This window comes from Ovis aries, chromosome 3 (assembly GCF_016772045.2).
Source record: "Ovis aries strain OAR_USU_Benz2616 breed Rambouillet chromosome 3, ARS-UI_Ramb_v3.0, whole genome shotgun sequence".
Classification (NCBI taxonomy): domain Eukaryota; kingdom Metazoa; phylum Chordata; class Mammalia; order Artiodactyla; family Bovidae; genus Ovis; species Ovis aries.
Window position 1 is genome coordinate 172,961,157 of NC_056056.1, and position 23,785 is coordinate 172,984,941.

The following is a 23,785-nucleotide window of genomic DNA, read 5'->3' on the forward strand; positions in this document are numbered from 1 at the left end:
GAGGAGAGTGAAAAAGTTGGCTTAAAGCTCAACATTCAGAAAACGAAGATCATGGCATCCGGTCCCATCACTTCATGGGAAAGAGATGGGGAAACAGTGGAAACAGTGTCAGACTTTATTTTGGGGGGGCTCCAAAATCACTGTAGATGGTGACTGCAGCCATGAAATTAAAAGACGCTTACTCCTTGGAAGAAAAGTTATGACCAACCTAGATTGCAACCTAGATATTCAAAAGCAGAGACATTACTTTGCCAACAAAGGCCCGTCTAGTCAAGGCTATGGTTTTTCCTGTGGTCATGTATGGATGTGAGAGTTGGACTGTGAAGAAGGCTGAGCACCAAAGAATTGATGCTTTTGAACTGTGGTGTTGGAGAAGACTCTTGAGAGTCCCTTGGACTGCAAGGAGATCCAACCAGTCCATTCTGAAGGAGATCAGCCCTGGGATTTCTTTGGAAGGAATGACGCTAAAACTGAAGCTCCAGTACTTTGGCCACCTCATGCAAAGAGTTGACATAAAAGAACTCACTGCATTCTTATCTCTTGCCAAGCATTTGACCAACAATTCAATTCATTCTGGATTCACCAGAGTTGCCACATTGTACTCGTGGAAGTCAGAACTTCTACATAAGAGTGAGGAGGGCTGGGAAGGGACACAATTCAACCTGTAATAGTATCTGTTCCCTTCTGCTCTATCATCCTTTCTGCAAACAAATATGAAAAACTTCTAACGGGGGGTGATGGAGGAAGAGAAAGGACTTTTTATGGTGTAATGTAAGAAATAAAATAGGCCGTATCTATGATTGCCCTCAGTAATGTTACTAGTTGCCTTGCAGTCTTGGAGATATTCCAAATAGGCAAAAGTCCTAATTACCATGAATGTTTATTTTAAAAGACAGACCATCTGGGGGTCAACATATTAGTCTTGGGGGTGCAGGAAGGTGCTACCCCAAGAAGATTAAACACTCTTATTGATAAGGTCTTGCCCTAACTTGTAAAGTTGTATAGATGAGCATGTATTTACATATATAAGTGAGCATATATTTACATATAAGATACCCAATTTACCTTATAAAGCATACACAGCAAATAATACTTAAACCCTTAAAGATGAAAATTCATAAATAAAGGTTCTGTTCATTTCTTCCCACAACTTGGTGGGTCATCTTGTATCACCTCTAAATGTAACCACTCTCTAGACCAGTCCCTCTGTTCCTTTTTCTCCAACATGTGACCTCAGTGTACATGGGCTCTCCACTCCTCCCACCCTCTCTTAAGGTCCATCCACACCACACTTCCCAGAAGAATCTTCCCAGCTCATTCCCCCTCCTCTGAACAGCTGTGGTCTTCATCACAGAAGCATCTCATGTGCCACTTCATCCATAAAACCTACAGCATCTCTTGTTTCCCAGTGTTTGTTAAAGGTCGGATTCTTCTTGCTTACTTGGTATGCTTTGTCTTCCTCTCTTCAGTGAAAGCAGCCTCAAGGTTCATTGCTGGTACCTAAGTACTAAGTACCTCTGTTTGTTGAAATGATTACTTCTTTTTAAATTAAGTTTTTTAACTTCAATATGATGTTGGAAGACATTTGGGAAAATAAAAGTGAAGAGAAAAATTAACACCATTCACAGTGTACCCGCAGTCACCATTTGTGTGCCGATATATTTTTTCCTTCTGGTCTTTTTAATGCAGAGGGTTTTATTTTCCTCTCCATTGTTGCAATCCATTACATTTTTGTTTGGTTCCTGTTCTGTACTTAGCACAGACATCTCCCCATTTTGTTATACAACCCATCACTATCATAGTTAGTAACTGCATGATCGGGGCCGCTGCTTCCTTGTAGTTGGTATGCTACACAAAGTATCCAGCCTATGGGGCAAGCCGGGGCTGAAACCCAGCCTGCACCCTGCTCACCAAGGTGTGGACCCTGGTGTGAACCCAAACCTTCCCAGAAGAAGGGGGACATTTTTTTTTTTTTTGCATGATGAAACTGTCTACCTGCTGAGTCACTTGCCGTGTGTTGTGCATGTAGAGATGGTACCTTCCTTACTCAGATCTGCCTGCTCAGAGGGGATGACTGTTCAAAATTACACCCGTGTGCCTTATAGGCTAGCAGTGGTCTTGTGCATGGATTTCCACCAAGTGGATGCCTCATAACTTACTTCATCTTTCCCTCTTAGGTGAAGGGGCCAATTTTTTCAGTGGAATGTTCTTTAGGGTCTCTCTGAGACAAATCTCCATATGGTCCCTCTAGGGCAAGGAATTCAAAAAGGAAGTAACAGCCGGCTAGAACCTACTGTATAGCGCAGGGAGCACTGCTCAATGTTACACGGCAGCCTGGATGGGAAGGGAGTTTGGGGGAGAATGGATACATGTGTCCCTACGGCTGAGTCCCTTTGTTGTCCACCTGAAACTATCACATTGTTAATCAGCTCTACTGCAATACAAAATTAAAAGTTTTAAAACATTTTTAAAGATTTTTTAAAAAGGAAAGTAACAAGGAGCTTTAGACTGGGAAATGTAACATAGAATGCAAAGACCAATAGCTCTGGAGTCAGAAGTGTAAGAAAGACATTACTGGTGTTCTCTAAAAGGGCCAAACAGCCATGGTTTCCATAGTTCATTTCTTGGTGTTGTGAGAGGGCAAGGTATGAAAGTCTGTTGTTTTCAATAACCTCTTTCACTTTGCTCTTGGAATTACAGAATGAATGTGAGTGCAAGAAAGGATTTCGAGGCAATGGGATTGACTGCGAACCAATAACATCATGCTTAGAACAAACTGAGAAATGTCACCCACTGGTGAGTTACTTGATTTTTCTCATTAGTACTTTAAAACAATTACTTGAGAAAGAAAGAAGTTTGGGTTCTTTTTAACCTGGGCCCAGTAATGAACAAAATCTCTCTTACTCCCAAAGGGAGTCCCTAAGCAGAATGTAAGTAATTATTGCAAATTCCTCTCCATTCCAAAGCATGGAAGAATCAACACGCAATTGCCAGAAAAGATTCCCAGCTAAATCTGAATTTCAAATAAATGACAATCCTTCAGGACAAGCATGACCCAAATATTATATAAGATAGATCTAAACAAAAAATTATTCATGACTTATCTAAAATTCATTCTTGGTATTTTTATTTGCTAAATCTGGCAATTCTAAAAAAACAGAATAGTTGAAAGGGTAACTAGATTCCCATTTTGAATGTCATAACAGAGTTTAACCCAAATTACTGGAGAAAATGCCCATTCAAGGATAGGCTGAGCCTTGTATCTAAATTAGGGAAAAGCAGGCCCAGATGTTAGAGCTGGTCATGGTTGTGTTTTTAAGAGAACATCACTAAGCACCCAGCATCAGAACCGATGAAAACACTTAGTCACAATGCTTTTGGTTGCAAATAACAGAATCCACAAAACTCAACTTAAGCAAAAGAGGGATTTGTTGGACATATGCCCCCAGGGTAGTTCCATAGGCAGGAATTACAAAACTTCCCAAGGGCTTAGAATCAGGATCTAGGCAGCTTTTTCCATCAATCCTCTGAGACCATCCAGTTTCTCATTTTGCTATTCCCTGTGCTTTTACTTACTGCGTCTGTCTCTGTCTCGTTCTCTCAAATTTAAGTGCAGTTGTTTGCATCTTGGAATATCTGACTCCCCATTCTTAGAGGGACATCTACCAATGATGCCCACTAACTCAACAGCATCCATGTCCTAATTCTTACTCATAAGAGAAAGGATCTGACCAGGGTCTGGACCAGAAAGGTTCCAGCGCAGCTGGGCCCAGATGTCCACACATGAGGCAGTCAATGCTTGCCAGAGAGTAGGATGACATGAGCAGGGCTACCAGATCCAGCCCTAGTATATGTGGGGAGGTGGGTGATTTTCAAAGAAGAAAAAATGGGGGGAGATGTCCCTAAAGTATCTGTTACCCAAGAGTCATAAGAGCACTTCACAAAGCTGAAGAGACTCCAACAGTCTTAATTTAAGGCTGACTAAGCCCTGATATTCCAAACATGAGAGGTTATTGGAACTTCCACTTTATCCCAAGGTGTGGAAGAATGAGCATAGGGTTGCCAGATAAAGTGCAGGATACCTAGTTAAATTTGAATTTCAGATACACAGTGAATTCTTTTCCAGCACAAGCATGCCCCCAAATAGCATATGGGACATACATACACAAAAGCCTCTTTGTTTATCTGAAATTCACATTAACTGTGTGTCCTGATTTCTGCTTATTAAATCTTGACAGGATGAAAAGAATCTAATTGTGATTCCGTAAGAGCTACACCAAACCTGCAGGAAGGGCTGAGGGCCTGTGGGTTATTTCCAGCAATCTTTCAGCCCTGAATTTCACTGTAGACAGAGCCCAAGTATTCACAGGTACATCTCAGATCTAATGCTTTACTTAGGAAAGCAGATCATTTCTCTCATCTCCTTTGTATCAGGCAACCTGTCAGCTTACTTCCTCCGGCATCTGGAGTTGTGTTTGCCAAGAAGGCTATGAAGGAGACGGCCTTCTGTGCTATGGAAATGCGGCAGTGGTAAGTTCTCTGAGAGCAACTTCAGGACAGAATCATAAAGACAAAAATCTTCCAGTTTAAAAGAAAAAGACAAACACTCTTGGCTAGGATGCCTTTAAAGTGCTCTTCCAATCATGTGCTCCAGGAGATTCTATCTGAAACAAGCAACTTCTCACAAATGGCATATGTGTTCAATGGGTCACAAATTTTCTACAAATTGAAGGGAGGAAACTTTTATTCGGTACCTTCTGTGTACCAAAGCAGTCTCGACTTCTCTTTCTTGCCATTCTGCCTCTTTCCAGTCCCAGACTTCCCAAACAAGCAAATAACTGGCACCTGCTGAGTTCCTGGGCAATCCTGTCCAGTTTGTAGGCCTTCTATAGGTATCTAGAGCTCGCTGTGCTTACCCCTATCTAAGGTATGTGTGTGTGCACATGTATGCACCTTCTGTGTACCAGGCATCTTACTAAATCCTTAACATGCAGCTGCACTTCATTTAAACCTCATCACAACACTCTGGGCTTATGCTGTTATTGTGCCCATTTTATTAATGAAGAAACTAAGAGCCTAATCAAACTTTCCTCAGCTCATCAGCTGTCTACGTGCAGAGCCCAGCACTTAACCATCAGCACAATCTATCAATATAGGACACACCCCACTGGACCATCGCCTCTGGAGGGCAGGTCTTCGTCGTGTTTCCTACTTCATTCCTACTGTTCATAAAGATCTTTTGAAATGAGAAAGCAAGTTGGTGAATTTTCTCCTCACTCACTTTTTGCTCAGCTCTCTGGAGTTTGGTTCCTGCGCCTCCTCTCAATGGGCACCACTGGTCTCACAGTGCCAGGGCTGCGCCTGCCCTAACATGCTCTTTGACGGCTGCAGCCTCCACCATGGCTGCCCTGCCTAGCAGGGTCCTTCCCACCCTTCACTGCACCCGTTTCTCTTCATCCCATTAGGCTCATCTCCTGACACCCATACCCTGGAGCTTGAACCTCACATTTTCTCTACACTGTCCATGGCCACACTCCCTAAAATTTTAGAACTCTAAAACCCCACTCTCACAATGCTCCTCTCCTCCCAGGGGAAGCAAGATCAAGTCCAAGTCCTCCTCCTGGCACTGCGAGCACCTCACAGGGCCTCAACTCAGTTTGCTTCCAACAATTTTACCAGAGCTGTTGTCTTCCCAGCTCGACACCAGCTCTGTTCCCCTCCACCACAGACCCAGCCTTGGGTCTTTCTCCCCTGAGTTCAGTTCCAGCTCGCACCCTCCTCTCCCTGAAGGGATTATTTGAGCATCTCAGTTCTTGTATCACTTACTAAACTGGTTTACTTTTTAACCAGGGTTTACCAACTTACTCAATAACCTCAAGTACTTTCAAAAAGTAGTTAAGACAGCTCTGAGATATATTATCTTTTGGCAAATTTGCACATAGTAATTGTTATTGCCATTTTCGTGGTGTTCAATAGTTTTTAAAATGTTTTCACAAACATTAATGAATGTAATGTTCATAATCCCAGGAGCAAGGTGTCATCAAAATCATTATTCAGATTATGCTCTTGCATTCTCAGAGAGGTTAAGCCCAAGATCATACAGCTGGTAAATGGCAGACCCAGGAACTGAACCCAGCCTTTTTAAACTCAAAGTCCAGAGCTTTCCTTACTCTATCATACCTTCAAATGTCACTAATCTACTAGCATTCTGGGTTATCTTTTCAAATCTTAAAGTCCCCAAAACAGCTATAAGTTGCATAAGGTCAGGGGCCAGCTTTTCTCTTTCATATCTTACAGCCTCCCTCCATCCTGGTGCCAATTGTGATGGTTCAGTATATATGTTCATTAACAAACCCCATGGTGGATAAGTTAGAAATAATAGTGGCTAAAACTTACTGTGTCCTACATGCCAGCCTCTATTCTAAGCACTTTAAAAACATTAACCTTTCCAGCTGCCACATCAACCCTAACAGTCAGAACTTTGGTCATCCCTATCTTACAGCTGGGAACACTGAGGCCCAGAGAGATGAAGTAACTTGCCTCAGGCAGCAGCCCCCATCCTTTTTGGCTCCAGGGACCAGTTTCGTGGGAGACAGGTTTTCCACAGATTGGGGATAGAGGGATGGTTTCAGGATGATTCAAGCATGTTACATTTATTATGCACTTTATTTCTATTATTATTACATCAGCTCCACTCAGAGAATCAGGCATTAGATCACAGAGGTTAGGGATCCCTAACCTAAGGAACTACGAAATGGCTGAACCAGAAAGAAAACCCAGGTGGTTTGGTTCCATGTCCCAAGGCCCTGCTCAATGCTGGCTCTGAAAGCCGGCAGTTTACTGAGCTCTGTGACCTTTCTGAGGGGCAGGGTGGCCATGTCCTTACAACCAAAATACAGATTTGGACAAACTTGAAGTTGTTGTTTCATTTGAACTTTCTGGAAACACTCCTTGACCTTAAATATAGAAGATAATTTGAGCCAATAAGCATGAAAGAAACTGCATGGCTCTAGCAACACAGGGACTCATCCAGCCTGGGCATCATTCATGTCAACATGGGCAAGGCTGGCAAGGACGATTCCCGGAGCTGCCCTGACATGCCTCTCACTGATCCTCCTCTGTGTTCTCTCTCCTCCCTCTCTTGCACGAAATGAATAAGGAATTGTCCTTTCTCTCCGCTGCAGCTGTATTTAACCAGTGGATAAATGTGAGTACCTTTGTTGAAAATAGGATTGGAAATATATATAATTTTATAGATACGGACTGCATGTAATAGAAGACTGAAAATGCAGCTGGTGGGGGAGGGAAGGCAGTCGTCTAGAGCAGTGGTTCTCAGCCCTGAGTCCACTTTAGAACCATGTGGAACACACGTCTTTCAATAGCCATGCCTAGGCTCCCACCCCCAGATGCTCTGATCTGATTGGCAGAGGTTAGACCTGGGCATCCATGTATATCAGGAGCCTCACAGGTGATCTAGCATGCAACCAGGGCTCAGTACTTCTAGTCTAGGATAAGCTGGGGTGATCGACTTTCCAACCAACCTAAATATATATGTATGGCTTCATTCTTCATTGAAAAAAAGGTCTTTTTACAAACTCAATATAATTCATCATTAGTAATTCACCAAGTTAGATTTGGCAGTTATAGCTGCAATCCTAGCACACTTCACGTGGGTTTTGCCCTCAGCCCAACATGTCCTGAGAAACTGTCCCCTCTCCCTTGGAAAGTTCTAAAACCAAGAATCTGATCTCCAGCTTGCCCAGTTGTCTGAATCTCTTGCCCAAGTGGCCCAAGGTGGCAGGTTCAGCAGCCATTTGTGACAAGTGTTTAGTGCCATCCTGAAAGATGATGCTGTGAAAGTGCAGCACTCAATATGCCAGCAAATTTGGAAAACTCAACAGTGCCCACAGGACTGGAAAAGGTCAGTTTTTATTCCAATCCCAAAGAAAGGCAATGCCAAAGAATGCTCAAACTACCGCACAATTGCACTCATCTCACACGCTAGTAAAGTAATGCTCAAAATTCTCCAAGCCAGGCTTCAGCAATACATAAACCATGAACTTCCAGAAGTTCAAGCTGGATGTAGAAAGGCAGAGGAACCAGAGATCAAATTGCCAACATCCACTGCATCATGGAAAAAGCAAGAGAGTTCCAGAAAAACATCTATTTCTGCTTTATTGTCTATGCCAAAGCCTTTGACTATGTGGATCACAATAAACTGTGGAAAATTCTGAAAGAGATGGGAATACCAGACCACCTGACCTGCCTCTTGAGAAACCTGTATGCAGGTCAGGAAGCAACAGTTAGAACTGGACATGGAACAGCAGACTGGTTCCAAATAGGAAAAGGAGTACGTCAAGGCTGCATATTGTCACCCTGCTTATTTAACTTCTATGCAGAGTACATCATGAGAAACACTGGGCTGGAAGAAGCACAAGCTGGAATCCAGATTGCTGGGAGAAATATCAATCACCTCAGATATGCAGATGACACCACCGTTATGGCAGAAAGTGAAGAGGAACTCAAAAGCCTCTTGATGAAAGTGAAAGAAGAGAGTGAAAAAGTTGGCTTAAAGCTCAACATTCAGAAAACGAAAATCATGGCATCTGGTCCCGTCACTTCATGGGAAAGAGATGGGGAAACAGTGGAAACAGTGTCAGACTTTATTTTGGGGGGGCTCTCAAATCACTGCAGATGGTGGTTGCAGCCATGAAATTAAAAGACACTTACTCCTTGGAAGAAAAGTTATGACCAACCTAGATAGTATATTCAAAAGCAGAGACATTACTTTGCCGACTAAGGTCCGTCTAGTCAAGGCTATGGTTTTTGCAGTGGTCATGTATGGATGTGAGAGTTGGACTGTAAAGAAGGCAGAGCGCCAAAGAATTGATGCTTTTGAACAGTGGTGTTGGAGAGACTCTTGAGAGGCCCTTGGACTGCAAGGAGATTCAACCAGTCCATTCTGAAGGAGATCAGCCCTGACATTTCTTTGGAAGGAATGATGCTAAAGCTGAAACTCCAGTACTTTGGCCACCTCATGTGATGAGTTGACTCATTGGAAAAGATTCTGATGCTGGGAGGGATTGGGGGCAGGAAGAGAAAGGGATGACAGGATGAGATGGCTGGATGGATCACTGATCGATGGATGTGAATCTGAGTGAACTCCGGGAGTTGGTGATGGACAGCGAGGCCTGGTGTGCTGCGATTCATGGGGTCGCAAAGAGCCGGACACGACTGAGCGACTGAACTGAACTGAACTGAAGAAGACAGGTGCCAAGACATGCAGTGTGTGATCAGCAGCCACTCCAGGACAGCTTCCTGTTGCTTCCACGTGGGGTCTCTGACTCCCATCACATGGGAGAGGAGGGCCCTACAGAAGGTGACTTAATCCTTGGCAAAAATTTCCATAGGACCCACCCCACACTCATGAGTTTGCCCGTGGTGTGCTGAATCCCACTCATCCCAGCTCACAAGAGTATAGCTTTCCCAGCCCCTCTTGCAATGCTGTCGTGATGGCGGCTGGAAATCAGCCATTATGGGAGAAGTTACACCATAGAAATCAGCAAGCACTGCAAACCAGGGCTTTTGTTTGTTTGTTTGTTTGTTTGTTTGTTTGTTTTTCTGGAGAGCCAGTTGTTAAACATTAAGTCCATCACAGCTTCTACCCAGAACTTTTAATACCTCTAGGCAAATAGATAAAGTTTGATTTCAGGCCTTCAGTCTCTCTCTCTTGCTGAAACTGTTTCCCGCGTCTTCCTACCATCCTTATTCCAAAGGCATCCAAGGATTGTCAGGGTCTCTGCACACACGTCTGCACATACACATACACACATGATCCTGTCAAGACTGTTCTCTGCCTCTTCGTTTAGACTAAAGGGTGAATGACTGATAATGATTTGAAGTGTGGCCTGATTAGGAAGATATACCTTTTGTCAAGGCTCCCACATTTAAATAAAAGTAATGAGTCTCAGAAGGAATGTGGAGGCATCAGTCAGTAGGTGGGATGGATTTGGGAAAGGAATCCCTAGGACCTTCCCAGTATCTCTGAAACGATATCACACGGGATATTGGATTTCTGCCAAGGATTAAGTCAGCCCCGTTTGTCCTCTGACATGAGTCAGGCCACTTTCTTTTCCTTCTGGGATTCAGAATGCTTCCCTCCAACACCTGCTGTCGACCACCTCAAACCTTACTGTCCTTGTGCCCTCCCGACAAGCCATTGCGGACATGGACCAAGAAGAGAAAGCCTTTTGGTTGACCAAGAGCAACATTCCCATCCTCATAAAGTAGGTATTATGTATTTTGTTCTTCACGATGTCTTACTAGCATCAATGTGAATGAAGTACAGTGGAGGTGGGCCCCATGGACCTTCAGATCCTTGCCACTGAACATGTTCTAGGACCGCCCCCGCCCCCGCTCCTTCCCCCAGGATGGAAGTAGTCAACATGACTGACAGCCAACTCTGTGCTAACTGCTTTTACATACAATCTAGTTAATCCTCTCTGTGAAATAGACATTATAATTATTCCCATTTTACAGATGTGGAAACCAAGGCACAGAGTGATTAAGTAACTGACCCCAGAGGCCATGGCCAATAGTTTCAAGGGGAGAGTTTGAACCTGGTGGTCTGGCTCCAGAACCTACCCTCTTAACTACACCTACCACCACTGTCTCAAGCATCAGTGCCTCATTACAGCCCTTATGGACTATTGTTATAGGTACCATACGCTGCTGGGCACATACGGAGTGGCTGATCTGCAGGCCCTGTCACCTTCTGACATGCTGGCAACATCTTTGCAGGGCAACTTCCTCCACCTGGTGAAGGCAGATGGGGTAAGAGAGCACCGTATTGGGTCTGTTCAATGGAAACTTGCGACATACGTTCATATCGTACTGTGAAGTTTTTATGTTATGGAAATTTCCGAACATGAGCAAAAATAGATGGAACGTAAAACTCCATGGTAGGCATCACCCAGCGTCAACGACTATCAACATATACTGATACACACACTCACAGAGTTTCTGTGTAGCAGGGCTCCTATAAAATGAGGCTCTCTGCCCACTGGTTGGCCACAGGCTCTTCTATTAGACCACAGACTGATCCAGAAAGACAAATATTTCACTTCTTCTGGGTGAAGGCAGTGGAGTTTCACAACTTGGATTTTTATGTGTGGTTAAGAGCTTGTTATTGGTAACCTACTGATTGAATCATTAGAGATCACTACGATATTATACTAAGTTAGGGTCAGTCAGTCAGTCTGCAGATGTTTACTGAACACCTACTGTACGTCAGGAACTGATCAGAGTGCTGGAGACAGGATAGTGCACAGGAAGAGGGGAGCCCTATAGATGCTCACCTTCTGGCATTTTCTACAGCATTTCAAGGACTTGGATTTGGTTTTTTGTAAGGAGGTCTGGCTGCCCTGCTGAATGCAGCAGTGATTCAAAGCTCTTTCTATGAACTGCACAAAATGAGGATAGAGGGTCTACTGGGAAGTGAGAACTACCCCATCAATGGATTGTGGGCCACAGTCAGAATGCTCTAGATTTGCAGTTCTAAAGCATTTTTGCCTTCCTACCCATCAGCAATGGTGCTGTGAAAAGGTTCTATCTATTTAGGTATTACATAAACATATGTGCTTCATCAGAATAGTCCTTTCAGAAAGTATAAAAGAGTTTCATAGGGCCGCATGGTCTCTCTACATTTTATTACAATAATTCTAGAACCTTACGCACATATATCAGTCAATGGGTGGTTTTACACTAGTGTTTTAAATCATTGACTCTCTAAACAAGCATTAACTGAACACTCACCTTGGGAAGGTTCATCCCAGGGTTGTAGCTTCAGAAGTAAATCAATTAAGACCTGTGAATTAGAGGAGGTAACTATCAAAGGCACAATTATAATGAGTTCTTTCTTAAGTCTGATATAAACATCCCCCTGTAATCAAAAGAGAGGTGCAAGGCGGCCAGTGTTATTTGCTTCAGGACCTCTGCTGACGTGCCTAGGATGAGACAAGTCCCCTCAGGATCCAGGGTTCCCGGGAAGAATTTCAATCAGACTGCAGTGGTGGGAGAAGAGGAGAGGAGCCCCGAGAGAGCGGAGGCCAGTTGTGTCATACGTGGCTGGTGGCTGCACGAGTGTGCATTTAGCTTTGCTTACCTCCATTCCCCATGCATTTCATATTCTTGTAACTGTCAGTAACTGTCTGCATCATTTTGCTAAGGCTGCTGTAACCAAGAACCACAGACTAGGTGGCTTAGACAACAGAAATTGCTGTCTCAGTTCTGCAGGCTGGAAGTCCAAGGTCAAGGTGTGGACAGGGTTGGTTCTGTCTAAGGACTGGGACATCAGGCGCTCTCTTCGGCTTGCAGATGGCAGTCCTCATGTTCATATGGTGTTCTGCCCACATAGCTCCTGTGTCCAAATTTCCTCTTCTTATAAGGACACTGGTCACATTGGATTAGGGTCCACCCTAATGACCTCAATGGATATGAATTTGAGCAAACTCCAGGAGATAGTGAGGGCCAGGGGAGCCTGGCGTGCTACAGTCCATGGGGTCACAAATAGTCAAACGTGACTAAGTGACAGAAACAACAATGACCGCATGTTAACTCAGTTACCTGGTATAAAGACCTCGTCTCCAAATAAGGTCACATTCTGAGGCACTGGGGGTTAGGGCTCCAACATATGAATTTTGGGGACACAATTCAACCCACCATACTATCTACAGTGCTTTTCCAACTACAGGGTCTGTTTAGTGAGCCTCAGCCAGCACTTTTTTAATGAAATAGAATGGAGTAGAATCAATCAGATGCCTCCCACATGGCAGAGGAAATTATTATTTCATTTCAGTTGTGTGTGTGAGAGAGAGAGACATCAAATGGCTCACAATTTTAAACTATTTCTAACTGTACATCATGGTCCAAAAGAGAGAAGGTCGCTACTGCTCAAAATGTGGAAAACCTAGAAATCATTCAGTCCCTGGGTGTACTCTGTAGGGACTCACCTTCTCACTCTGGTACGTTTACAGAATATCACAATCGGAGGAGCGTCCGTCATTGATGGTGACAATGCAGCCACAAATGGAGTGATACACATCATCAACAAGGTACAAGACTGCTTCCTCCTACGCATGTGGCATCTCCTCCTTTTGTTATTTATCCTCCTGTATGTTATCTTGGGGGGGGGGGGAGTACTTAGCCTTAATATGAAAGTAACCTGCTTCATTATTTGTATTTTAAACCATTTAGAGGCTCTACTCATTCAGTAAGACTCAGCTATTCTTTACTTATGCCTGTATCCTGCAGTGGGTTCATATAAAGTGTAGTCATGTATATCTCTTATTTATGAGACCATCTTACAAGGCACCCAAGAACCTTAGTATCAGGAAGTCCATACACCCAGGTGGGACATCATCAAGAACTGGAAGAAAGGCAACTATGTGTGTGTCACTGGTCCTCTCCTCTCTGCATTATTATGCCCAAGGGAGAAAAAGGAAAATGGTAGAAAATATATTGTGGAAGTTTTATTTTCTCTTCAGATGCAATTCAACAGTATTCAAAGGTATGAAATAGAAAGAAAATTAAATGGAAAATGACTTTTTAAGCTATCCTATAATTTTCAGTTACTGTGTTAAGAACTTCATTTAAATTTGAAGTTAGAATTTAGGGCATATTGGAAAATTTTGAAAAGTAGAAGATTAGAAAAGACAGTTAACTAATTGCATTTTAACTAAAATTACTCTCATTTGACACTTATACACTCCCTTTTTTAATTTCAAGTTACAGAATATGTTAACAGTCTCTGTTCAGGAAAGAGAGGCTTCTTATAAGACTTCTGAGTGTGATATTTTCCAAAGACCTTGCAAGTCTCTTGTATTAACAAGAGGCATAAATAAATACATTTTATGAGCAAGTGGTAGGTCACTTGCAGAGAACCATGCTGAGTTTATGGCTTCATTTATCAGAAAGCAACATTACCAAGAGTGTTTTTTCTCCAATCCTGGCTTTTCAAAGTACTAAAAAAACACACTTCTCTTAAAAAAACATCATGGAATTACCTCTTCTTATCATTTATGTTTTTATTTCTGATGAACACAACCCCATTAGTAAAATGGCACCCCAACCCATCTCCTATACTGAACGTTATTATCATGGGACCCATTCAAAGTCCTACCTCCTCGAAAGCCTTTCCTGATCTCTACAACCCATATCACCGAGGTTAACATAGTGGCAAGCACATAAGTCCTAGAATCATACAGGATCTGGGTTCAGGCATTCAGCTAACTCTATAACCTTGGGCAAGTTACCTAACCTCTCTGAAGTTCATTTTTCCTTCCTTTGAGGATTGAGCAACACCGTCTCTCTCAATGTCTGCTGCCTAGTGAGGCCACACTAAATCTCAGTTTTATTCCCTTTTCCTTCCTCTGAAATCCTGTGGGATTTCTGATATGGAACTCATTTGACATAACTGCACCCCCTTGTTTGATGGTTCTTTGTGGACTAGGCCATGAGCATCATTCTTGTATGATGGCACGTCCTGGAGGGGTGGAACTGCTTCTTTTCTCTGTCCCGCATCAGCATTACCACCTCACCTGACATGCAGTAAAATTGGAATGATTGACAGCCCGATAGGTGCCAGGCATCATGCCGAGTATCATGCATCACATTTGACTTTTACAACAACCCTAAGAAAGTACGTACCATTCTCCTCACTTGCCAAATGGGACACGTGAGGCTCCTATGGGTTGAGGAAGAAATGTGTGTGAACACAAAGATTCATGGATGTGTGTCAACTGATTCAAGTTTGCTGCTTAGCCTCTGGGTTGCACTGGCTCCTTGAGCAGCCCCTTTTCTATCTATCCATTGGATACTGTGGTCCCTCTTGTCAGGGCCACCACAAACAGCTATGCAGGCTGTTCCCTGCCTAGCGGGGCCTGGTCTAAGGGTGCAATGGGGCTGAAATCCAACCCACTTCATGCCCCAAGCTATACACCCCTGTTTAGTCTTGCAGACTATCAGAGAATGCCTTGTTTCAACTTGAAGTGGCCTCAGGATCACATGGGGTTCCCTGGAAGTTCAGTGGTAAAGAATCCACCTGCCAATACAGGAGATGCAAATTTAATCCCTGGGTCAGGAGGTCCTCTGAAGGAGGAAATGGCAACTCACTTCAATATTCTTGCCCGGGAAATCCCATGGACAGAGGAGCCTGGTGGGCTATAGTCCTTGGTGTCACAAGAACAGACACAACTTAACAACTAAACAACAACATTATAATTACATACTGTTGTGACGTGAACCAGTATATTGGAGAGCAGGAAGCCCTACCAACACAAGCTAACAGAATTTTGGGACTTCCTTTCCCAGGTTCTGGTTCCCCAGAGAGGTCTAACTGGCTCCTTACCAAACCTGCTCACCCGACTGGATGAGATGCCTGACTATTCCAGCTTCCGGGGCTACATCATTGCAAGTACCACATCCTCCGCGTGACCCTCTGCTCAGGTTACCTAGGAACGGAAGTCCCTCACGTGCTCCTGTCTCTCTCCATCACAGCAATATAACCTGGCGACTGCGATCGAGGCTGCTGATGCTTACACGGTGTTTGCTCCAAACAATGATGCCATTGAGAGTTATATCCGAGAGAAGAAGGTCACAACTCTGGTAGGTATTAGCAGTAATAACCCAGGAAACTATTTTCCGGAAATTCAAGCACTTAAAGTTTTCAGTCGATCCACCATGTACCATTTCACTGTTTCATCAAAACTGCCTTGTCAGTATCCACTTATTTAATAGAAACTCAAGCAGAGACTCTCATACCCATTCTGTTCCCAGGTAACCTCCCCCAGGCCAGAGCTGTTCATGTATTTCATCCATAGCCCTGGAAGCACACACTCAGGCTCACAGACACAAAGATGCAGTCTCCCCAGGAACCTGGAAGCATCTTCATAGCCACCCCTCCTCCCCTCCCCGGCTTCTCCCCGGTCCCACGCAGCAAGCTGTCAGCACAGGGGATCTAGAGGGAATGGACTATCCCCATCTTCCTCCTAATTGCCCCATCTCTGTCTTCCCCGATTCCTAACATCTGGGGATAAACAGTCAAAACTTTTTCAAAGGACTTTGTGAAATAATACTGGGTTGGCCAAAAGGTTCATTTGTGTTTTTCTGTGACATCTTATGGAAAAACTCAAATGAACTTTTGGGCCAACCCAATGAAAAGCTCCAATCCCTTCACTCTCTGGCTCAAAACCCTTGGGTGGCTCTCCATTTCCTCAGTGACTAAGTCCAGACTGTCTCCCCAGGTACTTACAGCCTCCACAAACTGGTCACAATTACCTTCTATTCAGTGCTGGTACCAGACTTTCCATTTAGAAGGATCCCAGGGGTGTCCCACCCCCAGCCCCATAGCAAGGGAACAAGTTTAAAGTTGTAATTGCACAGCAAGTGAGCTGTTTTCACTTCTAACTTAATATAGGGTAATCAATGCTAAGGAGACAGGGCTGATACTTGAAGTCCCGCTAAGCCATTGTTGGTCCACTGCTCTCTCCCTACCCATTCTCTGCAGACACCTTGTGGTCTAACCAGAGTGATGTCATATAGATCTAAAGACGCCAAAGGCGTGTTTGCTCCTGTCTACACACACACACACGCACACACACACACAGAGGAACACTCCAGGCTCTTCTGTCCATGGGGTTTTCCAGGCAAGAATACTGGAGTGGATTGCCATTTCCTCCTCCAGGGGATTTTCCCCACCCAAGGATCGAACTGGGTCTTCTGCACTACAGGCAGATTCTTAACCAATGAGCCACCAGGGAAGCCCCCACAACACACACACACCACCGCCTCATTCAGGAGGGCTGTCCTTCCTCCTTCCTTGCCTCCTGAATCCTCCTCATCCACACTGATTCTTCAAGTCCAGTCTCACCTTCCTCAGGAAAGCTGGTTCTGGCCCCTTCAGTTCAGTTCAGTCACTCAGTCATGTCTGACTCTTTGCAACCCCATGGACTGCAGCATGCCACGCTTCCCTGTCCATCACCAACTCCTGGAGCTTCCTCAAACTCATATCCATTGAGTTGGTAATGCCATCCAACCATCTCATCCACTGTCTTCCCCTTCTCCTCCCACCTTCAATCATTCCCAGCATCAGAGGCTTTTCAAATGAGTCAATTCTTTGTATCAAGTGGCCAAAGTATTGGAGTTTCAGCTTTAGCATCAATCCTTCCAAGGAATATTCAGGACTGATTTCCTTTAGGCTGGACTGGTTGGATCTCCTTGCAGTCCAAGGGACTCTCAAGAGTCTTTTCCAACACCACAGTTAAAAGCATCAATTCTTCGGTGCTCAGCTTTCCTTATAGTTCAACTCTCACATCCATACATGACTGCTGTAAAAACTATAGCTTTGACTAGATAGACCTTTGTTGGCAAAGTAATGTCTCTGCTTTTTAATATGTTGTCTAGGTTGGTCACAACTTTTCTTCCAAGGAGCAGGTGTCTTTTCATGGCTGCAGTCACCATCTTCAGTGATTTTAGAGCCCCCAAAAACAAAGTCTGTCACTGTTTCCATTGTTTCATCTGCATAAAACATGATGGGATCATGCATACAGACTTTCATTTTGAAGAGTTGTTAGTTTTAAGCCAGCTTTTCAACTCTTCTCTTTCATTTTCATCAAGAGGCTCTTCAGTTCCTCTTCACTTTCTACCATAAGGGTGGTGTTATCTGCATATCTGAGATTATTGATATTTCTCCCAGCAATCTTGATTCCAGCTTGCGCTTCATCCAGCCTGGCATATCAGTTAAATAAGCAGGGTGACAATATGCAACCTTGATGTACTCCTTTCCCAATTTAGAACCAGTCTGCTGTTCCATGTCCAGTTCTAACTGTTGCTTCCTGACCTGCATACGGATTTCTCAAGAGGCAGGTCAGGTGGTCTGGTATTCCCTTCTCTTGAAGAGTTTTCCACAGTTTGTTGTGATATACACAAAGGCTTTGGTATAATCAGTAAAGCAGAAGTAGATGTTTTTCTGGAACTCTTTTGCTTTTTCCATGATCCAGTGGATGTTGGCAATTTGATCTCTGGTTCCTCTGCCTTTTCTAAATCCAGCTTGAACATCTGGAAGTTCATGGTTCACATACTGTTGAAGCCTGGCTTGGAGAATTTTGAGCATTACTTTTGCTAGCATGTGAGATGAGTGCAATTTGCGGTAGTTTGAACATTCTTTGGCATTGCCTTTCTTTGAGATTGGAATGAAAACTGACCTTTTCTAGTCCTGTGGCCACTACTGAGTTTTCCAAATTTGCTGGCATATTGAGTGCAGCACTTTCACAGCATCATCTTTCAGGATTTGAAGTAGCTCAAGTGGAATTCCATCACCTCCACTAGCTTTGTTCTTAGTGATGCTTTCTAAGGCCCACTTGACTTCACATTCCAGGATGTCTGGCTCTGTGAGTGATCACACCATCATGGTTATCTGGGTCATGAAGGTCTTTTTTGTACAGTTCTTCTGTGTATTCTTGCCACCTCTTCTTAGTATCTTCTGCTTCTGTTAGGTCCATAACATTTGTGTCCTTTATTGTGTCCATCTTTGCATGAAATGTTCCCTTGGTATCTCTAATTTTCTTGAAGAGATCTCTAGTCTTTCCCATTCTACTGTTTTCCTCTATTTCTTTGCATTTATCACTGAGGAAGGCTTTCTTATCTCTCTTTGCTATTCTTTGGAACTCTGCATTCAAATGGGTATATCTTTCCTTTTCTCCTATGCCTTTCACTTCTTTTCTCAGCCTTTTGTAAGGCCTTCTCAGACAGCCATTTTGCTTTTTTGCATTTCTTTTTCTTGGGGATGGTCTTGATCCCTGCCTCCTGTACAATGTCATAAACCTCCGTCCATAGTTCTTCAGACACTCTGTCTATCAGATCTAATCCCTTGAATCTATTTGTCACTTCCAGTCTATAGTTGTAAGGGATTTGGTTTAGGTCATACCTGAATTGTCTAGTGGTTTTCCCTACGTTCTTCAATTTAAGTCTGAATTTGGCAATAGGAGTTCATGATCTAAGCCATAGTCAGTTCCCAGTCTTGTTTTTGCTGACTGTATAGAGCTTCTCCTTCTTTGACTGCAAAGAATATAATCAATCTGATTTTGGTGTTGTCTATCAGGTGATGTCCATGTGTAGAGTCTTCTCTTGTGTTGTTGGAAGGGGGTGTTTGCTATGACCAGTGTGTTCTCTTGGCCAAACTCTATTAGCCTTTGCCCTGCTTCATTCTGTACTCCAAGGCCAAATTTGCCTGTTACTCCAGGTATCTCTTTACTTCCTACTTTTGCATTCCAGTCCCCTATGATGAAAAGTACATCTTTTTGGGGTGTTAGTTCTAGAAGGTCTTGTAGGTCTTTATAGAACCATTCAACTTCAGCTTCTTCAGCATTACTGGTCAGGGCATAGACTTGGATTACTGTGATATTGAATGGCTTGCCTTTGAAACGAACAGAGATCATTCTGTCATTTTTGAGATTGCACCCAACTACCGTATTTCAGACTCTTTTGTTGACTATGAGGCCTTTAACTGGCCCCTTAGCTGCAGATAATCTCTTCTGCCTCTGAGTTCAGACCATCTGTACACCCCATAGCACTTCTACACCTCATATAAGGAAATGTCTTTGCAGGTGGGTAGGTCTTAGTTCTCCAATTAGATGAAAACTCTGGGCATTCGATTTTTGTAACTGGCATGCTGAGCAAGCAGCACTCCTGGAATAGAAGTGGAAGTCATCTTTTCTTTGTCTCCCCACTCCTCCCCCATCCCTTTGAACCTGTTTAGCAGAGAACATTCATTAACTGCCCTGGGATAAAACCTCAGGCAGTCTTGCAGAAAATCTTATCATCACTTTCAGCCACAAACATAATCTCAATTAAGTAAAAATTTAAAAAAAAATTTTTTTAAACCAGCCCCTTGTAGTTATCAACATTTTGAACTGGATTTAAAATTAAATCTTCTTTCCTCGCTTGCTCCATGCTGGTACTTTGTCCCAACAGGACATTAGAGGAAGGGGCTTGGTCCTTGCACCAATCAGAGTCTATCAGAGTGTAGGGGAGGGATAGATTGGAAGTTTGAGACTGACATGTACTCACAAAGTGCTCTTCCATGAAAAGGATATTAGTATAGAAAGGTAAAAATTATTAGTAAAAAAAAAAAAAATAGGGTCCATTAGGAGACAGAAACCATACCAGAGAAAATTTAATATTATGAATTGTTTATTGGGTATTAAGCTATATAAATATAATTGAAAGGTAAAATAGAGATAGCATAGAAGCATCTATAACCCCAAAGGCTGAGAGAAGAAAGGAAAGAGGTCAGGACAACTAAAACTTAGAAATATGGAGGGGCCCAGAGAAGCGGTGACTCAGACCTGTGAGGGGCGGGGCCCATTCGTCTAGTGGCTCTGATGTTGGAGGAGGGTCCCTGAGGGCCCTCAGAGAAGGCATTGCCAGGCTGGTGCTGGCGTCTTGAGGAACATGGGAACATGATAGAACCACTCTGGGAGTCACAGGTCTCTGCCATTCAGATTCAGCTGCCACTGCAAGTGTGATGAGATGCAGCTGGGACGATGCCCAGTGAGTAGCCCAGTGAGTGCCCAGGGACTGGTGGGCCTGTGGGCTGACTTTCCCTTCTGTGTGTCATCCAGGAGGAAGACATACTCAGGTATCACGTGGTCTTGGAGGAGAAGCTGCTGAAGAATGACCTGCACAACGGCATGCACCGGGAGACCATGCTGGGCTTCTCCTACCTCCTCGGCTTCTTCCTCCGTGATGACCAGGTGCGATCCTCCCCCTGAACACACAGTGGGCATCCTAGCTCTGTCATCCACCATCACTTCCGCATTGGATAATCTTCACCACCACTTCCTCAGCCTTATCCACAGCGGACAGCTGTCTGTGTTCCACCATAAAGTAATGGCTGGGCCAGACTGGGAAGCTCCCTCTTGTCCACCCCATCACCAGCCCTCAGACCATCAGTGTGGTCTGACTGGTCTTGGGATTGAATCCCAACAGTTACAGGGCGCTTCAGTTCTGCTTCCTAATAACAGACAGTCCCCAAGCCACCTCCAAGGTGGCAGGGAACCTGGCAGCCAAACGTAACCCCCCAAAGTGGCATGGCCTCAGGGTGTAAGGAGCCACCTGACATGTGAAGGAAGGATCCAGCAGCCAAATGGATGAACGTTATTACCACTGCTTGTTCATACAGACTGCAGACCTAGAGCCAACTGCCCCCACCCCAGTATCCCAGTATTAATCTCACACAACCTCTAAGCACTGTAAGTGTTTAGAATTTGTAAAAAGAATTGAGACTAAATACATATTTTAAACATTTCAGTATGCAATTCTATGTACCTATGTCAAATAGCCAGTGAAACAGTCAATCTGAAAATTCAATAAGAAATTCACTATGTGACTCTGGTATAAATTCTCACAAGAAAAGGTAATCAAAACTAATGATTATTTAGAAGAAACTAAGCACTATATTCAGAGAAGGCAATGGCACCCCACTCCAGTACTCTTGCCTGGAAAATCCCGTGGATGGAGGAGCCTGGTGGGCTGCAGTCCATGGGGTCGCTAGGAGTTGGACACCACTGGGCGACTTCACTTTCACTTTTCACTTTTATGCACTGGAGAAGGAAATGGCAACCCACTCCAGTGTTCTTGCCTAGAGAATCCCAGGGATGGGGGAGCCTGTCGGGCTGCCATCTATGGGGTCGCACAGAGTCGGACACAACTGAAGCGAGTTAGCAGCAGCAGCAGCAAGCACTGTATTAAAATGATGAAAATTTAATCCCAAATTTTTAAGAGGTAATATTGTTCCCTGTAAAAAAAAGTGCATTTTTTTTAAAAAGCACAATTTTGAAAACAATATTCTCAGTGTTATCATCATTGAAGCCCAGGTGAATTTTGTGTAACAGTTGCTTTTTTTTTTAACATGCTCAGCTTTTGGGTTTGTGTTTTTTTTAATCTTTCTGGTTTTTCATTACTTAGAGAATAATCTAACACCAAATATTTCCCTCTGACTCCTATAAATAATCTTACCTATTGGGTAATAATTTTGAGGAGATCCTTTTAAATACATTTTCTTTTTTTTCCAGGTAAGGCAACTTTTGTTGATAAGGGCCTTCTATATTGTTTATCTTTGTTATCTTTTATTTCACCATGTAGAAATGAATATTCTGGTTAGTTGGATCAGTTTTTATTCTGTCATGTTTATTTTCCATGTGTTTGAAAAGTCTCTGATCAGGAGCTTTTTTTTTTTCTTTTACAATAGAGACTTTATCTTAAATAGTTCTATCTTACAATAGAGGTTTTGCTTTTATTGATAACTCATTCACTCTCAGGACAACAGAGATGTGGGAAAATGCTGTCTAAATGAAGAGACTTGTGTTCAGATCAAAATTCTAATGCAGCTTGTAATTCAAGTAAATCTCATAATAAAAATGATTCAGATTTTTTATGCCAAATAAACAGTATTACAACATCAGAAGTTCTGACATTTTAATATTTTAAATCAGCTCAGCCTCTTGGAATTCTGCAGATTTGTTTCATGATCACCGTTTGACATCACAAGTGAGGCCCCTGCTGCTTCTCCAAACCTACACAGGCCTTGGACCACTTCTGTGGACCTCAGTCATGATTCAGCCCAACATCCCATGGAAATTCACTTGAGTCCAAGTAAATCGTCAGGGACTTTAACATTCAGTGGAAGTTCAAATTTAAACACTTAATAGAGTCACTTCACTCTTGATGCATTGGGGAGTTTGGGAGATGTTAATCATTTTTAAATGCTCATTAGATATGAAGTTGACATCTGTTTAGTACAACAAAGAATTCCCTCTTCTCCCAACCTCTGCCCTACTACACCTATACACACACATATAACCCCCCAGTTTTTCAAACAGCCATTTGTTTTCAGTTATATTAGTTATACTCAGGAATGAATTAATGGCTTTACTTATTTTACACTAAACAATCATTAAGATATCCTCCCATTTTAAAAAATCAAAACCAAACAAGTTATAACTCAAAGTTGAATTTAAGTTAGAAATTTAGTTCCCATGTCTTACACGCTTACTGACACACTAGGCAAAGACAGCACAAACAAAGACAATACAAACGTACTGCGAACACCAGAGAAGCCCCAAGGAAAACATGATATGGTTAATGAGACCTCTGAGCAGTCTCCACACCCTGGAAAGTGATCTGTCAGGGAGATAGATCTATCAGGTAGAACACATTTTTGCAAACTCTAAAACACTCAAATATTTTTATTCTTGTATAATGGTAATTTAGTCTTAATGAGGGGTGGTTGCAAGTTAACCAGGAAGCAGAGATATGCTAAAAGGATGCTAAGTTTCGTTCTCTATGTCTTGGCTGTGGAAGGCATCCACACCTCTGAGGCCACCAATAACTAGCACAGCTGAGCACATCCTTGGAGACATATTATCAATGGCATTAACATAGTGATCATGATTCAGAATTTTTTGAACAGTGAAAACCGATCATTTGGATGATGGAGAGAAAACTTAGAGATTATCAGGAACAACCTCTTCTTTTTACAAAGGAGGAAATTGAGGTTCAAAGAGGAAAAGCAACTGGCCCAAGGTCACACAGATAGAAGGTACCAGGTGCAGAACTGTCACTCAGCTCTCCTAGGGCAGAGCTGCCTCCAGCACAATGTGCTACACCTGCCAGGTGAATATTGCAGTATCTCCTTGGCTAGTGTCATGTTGACATCCTCCAATCCCTA

General features: G+C 43.2%; 1 protein-coding gene across 3 annotated transcripts in view; it reads left to right on the top strand.

Annotated features, from left to right (window-relative positions):
- Positions 1–23,785, top strand: part of STAB2 (stabilin 2) — a 171,186-nt gene that overhangs the window by 79,084 nt on the left and 68,317 nt on the right. For all 3 annotated transcript variants that reach the window (XM_060413136.1, XM_060413137.1, XM_012174923.4), the window contains exons 26-34: positions 2,701–2,796; positions 4,435–4,530; positions 7,160–7,207; positions 10,150–10,286; positions 10,719–10,833; positions 13,035–13,112; positions 15,370–15,468; positions 15,556–15,663; positions 20,679–20,810. In XM_060413136.1, the coding sequence (XP_060269119.1) occupies positions 2,701–2,796; positions 4,435–4,530; positions 7,160–7,207; positions 10,150–10,286; positions 10,719–10,833; positions 13,035–13,112; positions 15,370–15,468; positions 15,556–15,663; positions 20,679–20,810 (909 nt within the window). The remainder of the gene's footprint in view (positions 1–2,700; positions 2,797–4,434; positions 4,531–7,159; positions 7,208–10,149; positions 10,287–10,718; positions 10,834–13,034; positions 13,113–15,369; positions 15,469–15,555; positions 15,664–20,678; positions 20,811–23,785) is intronic.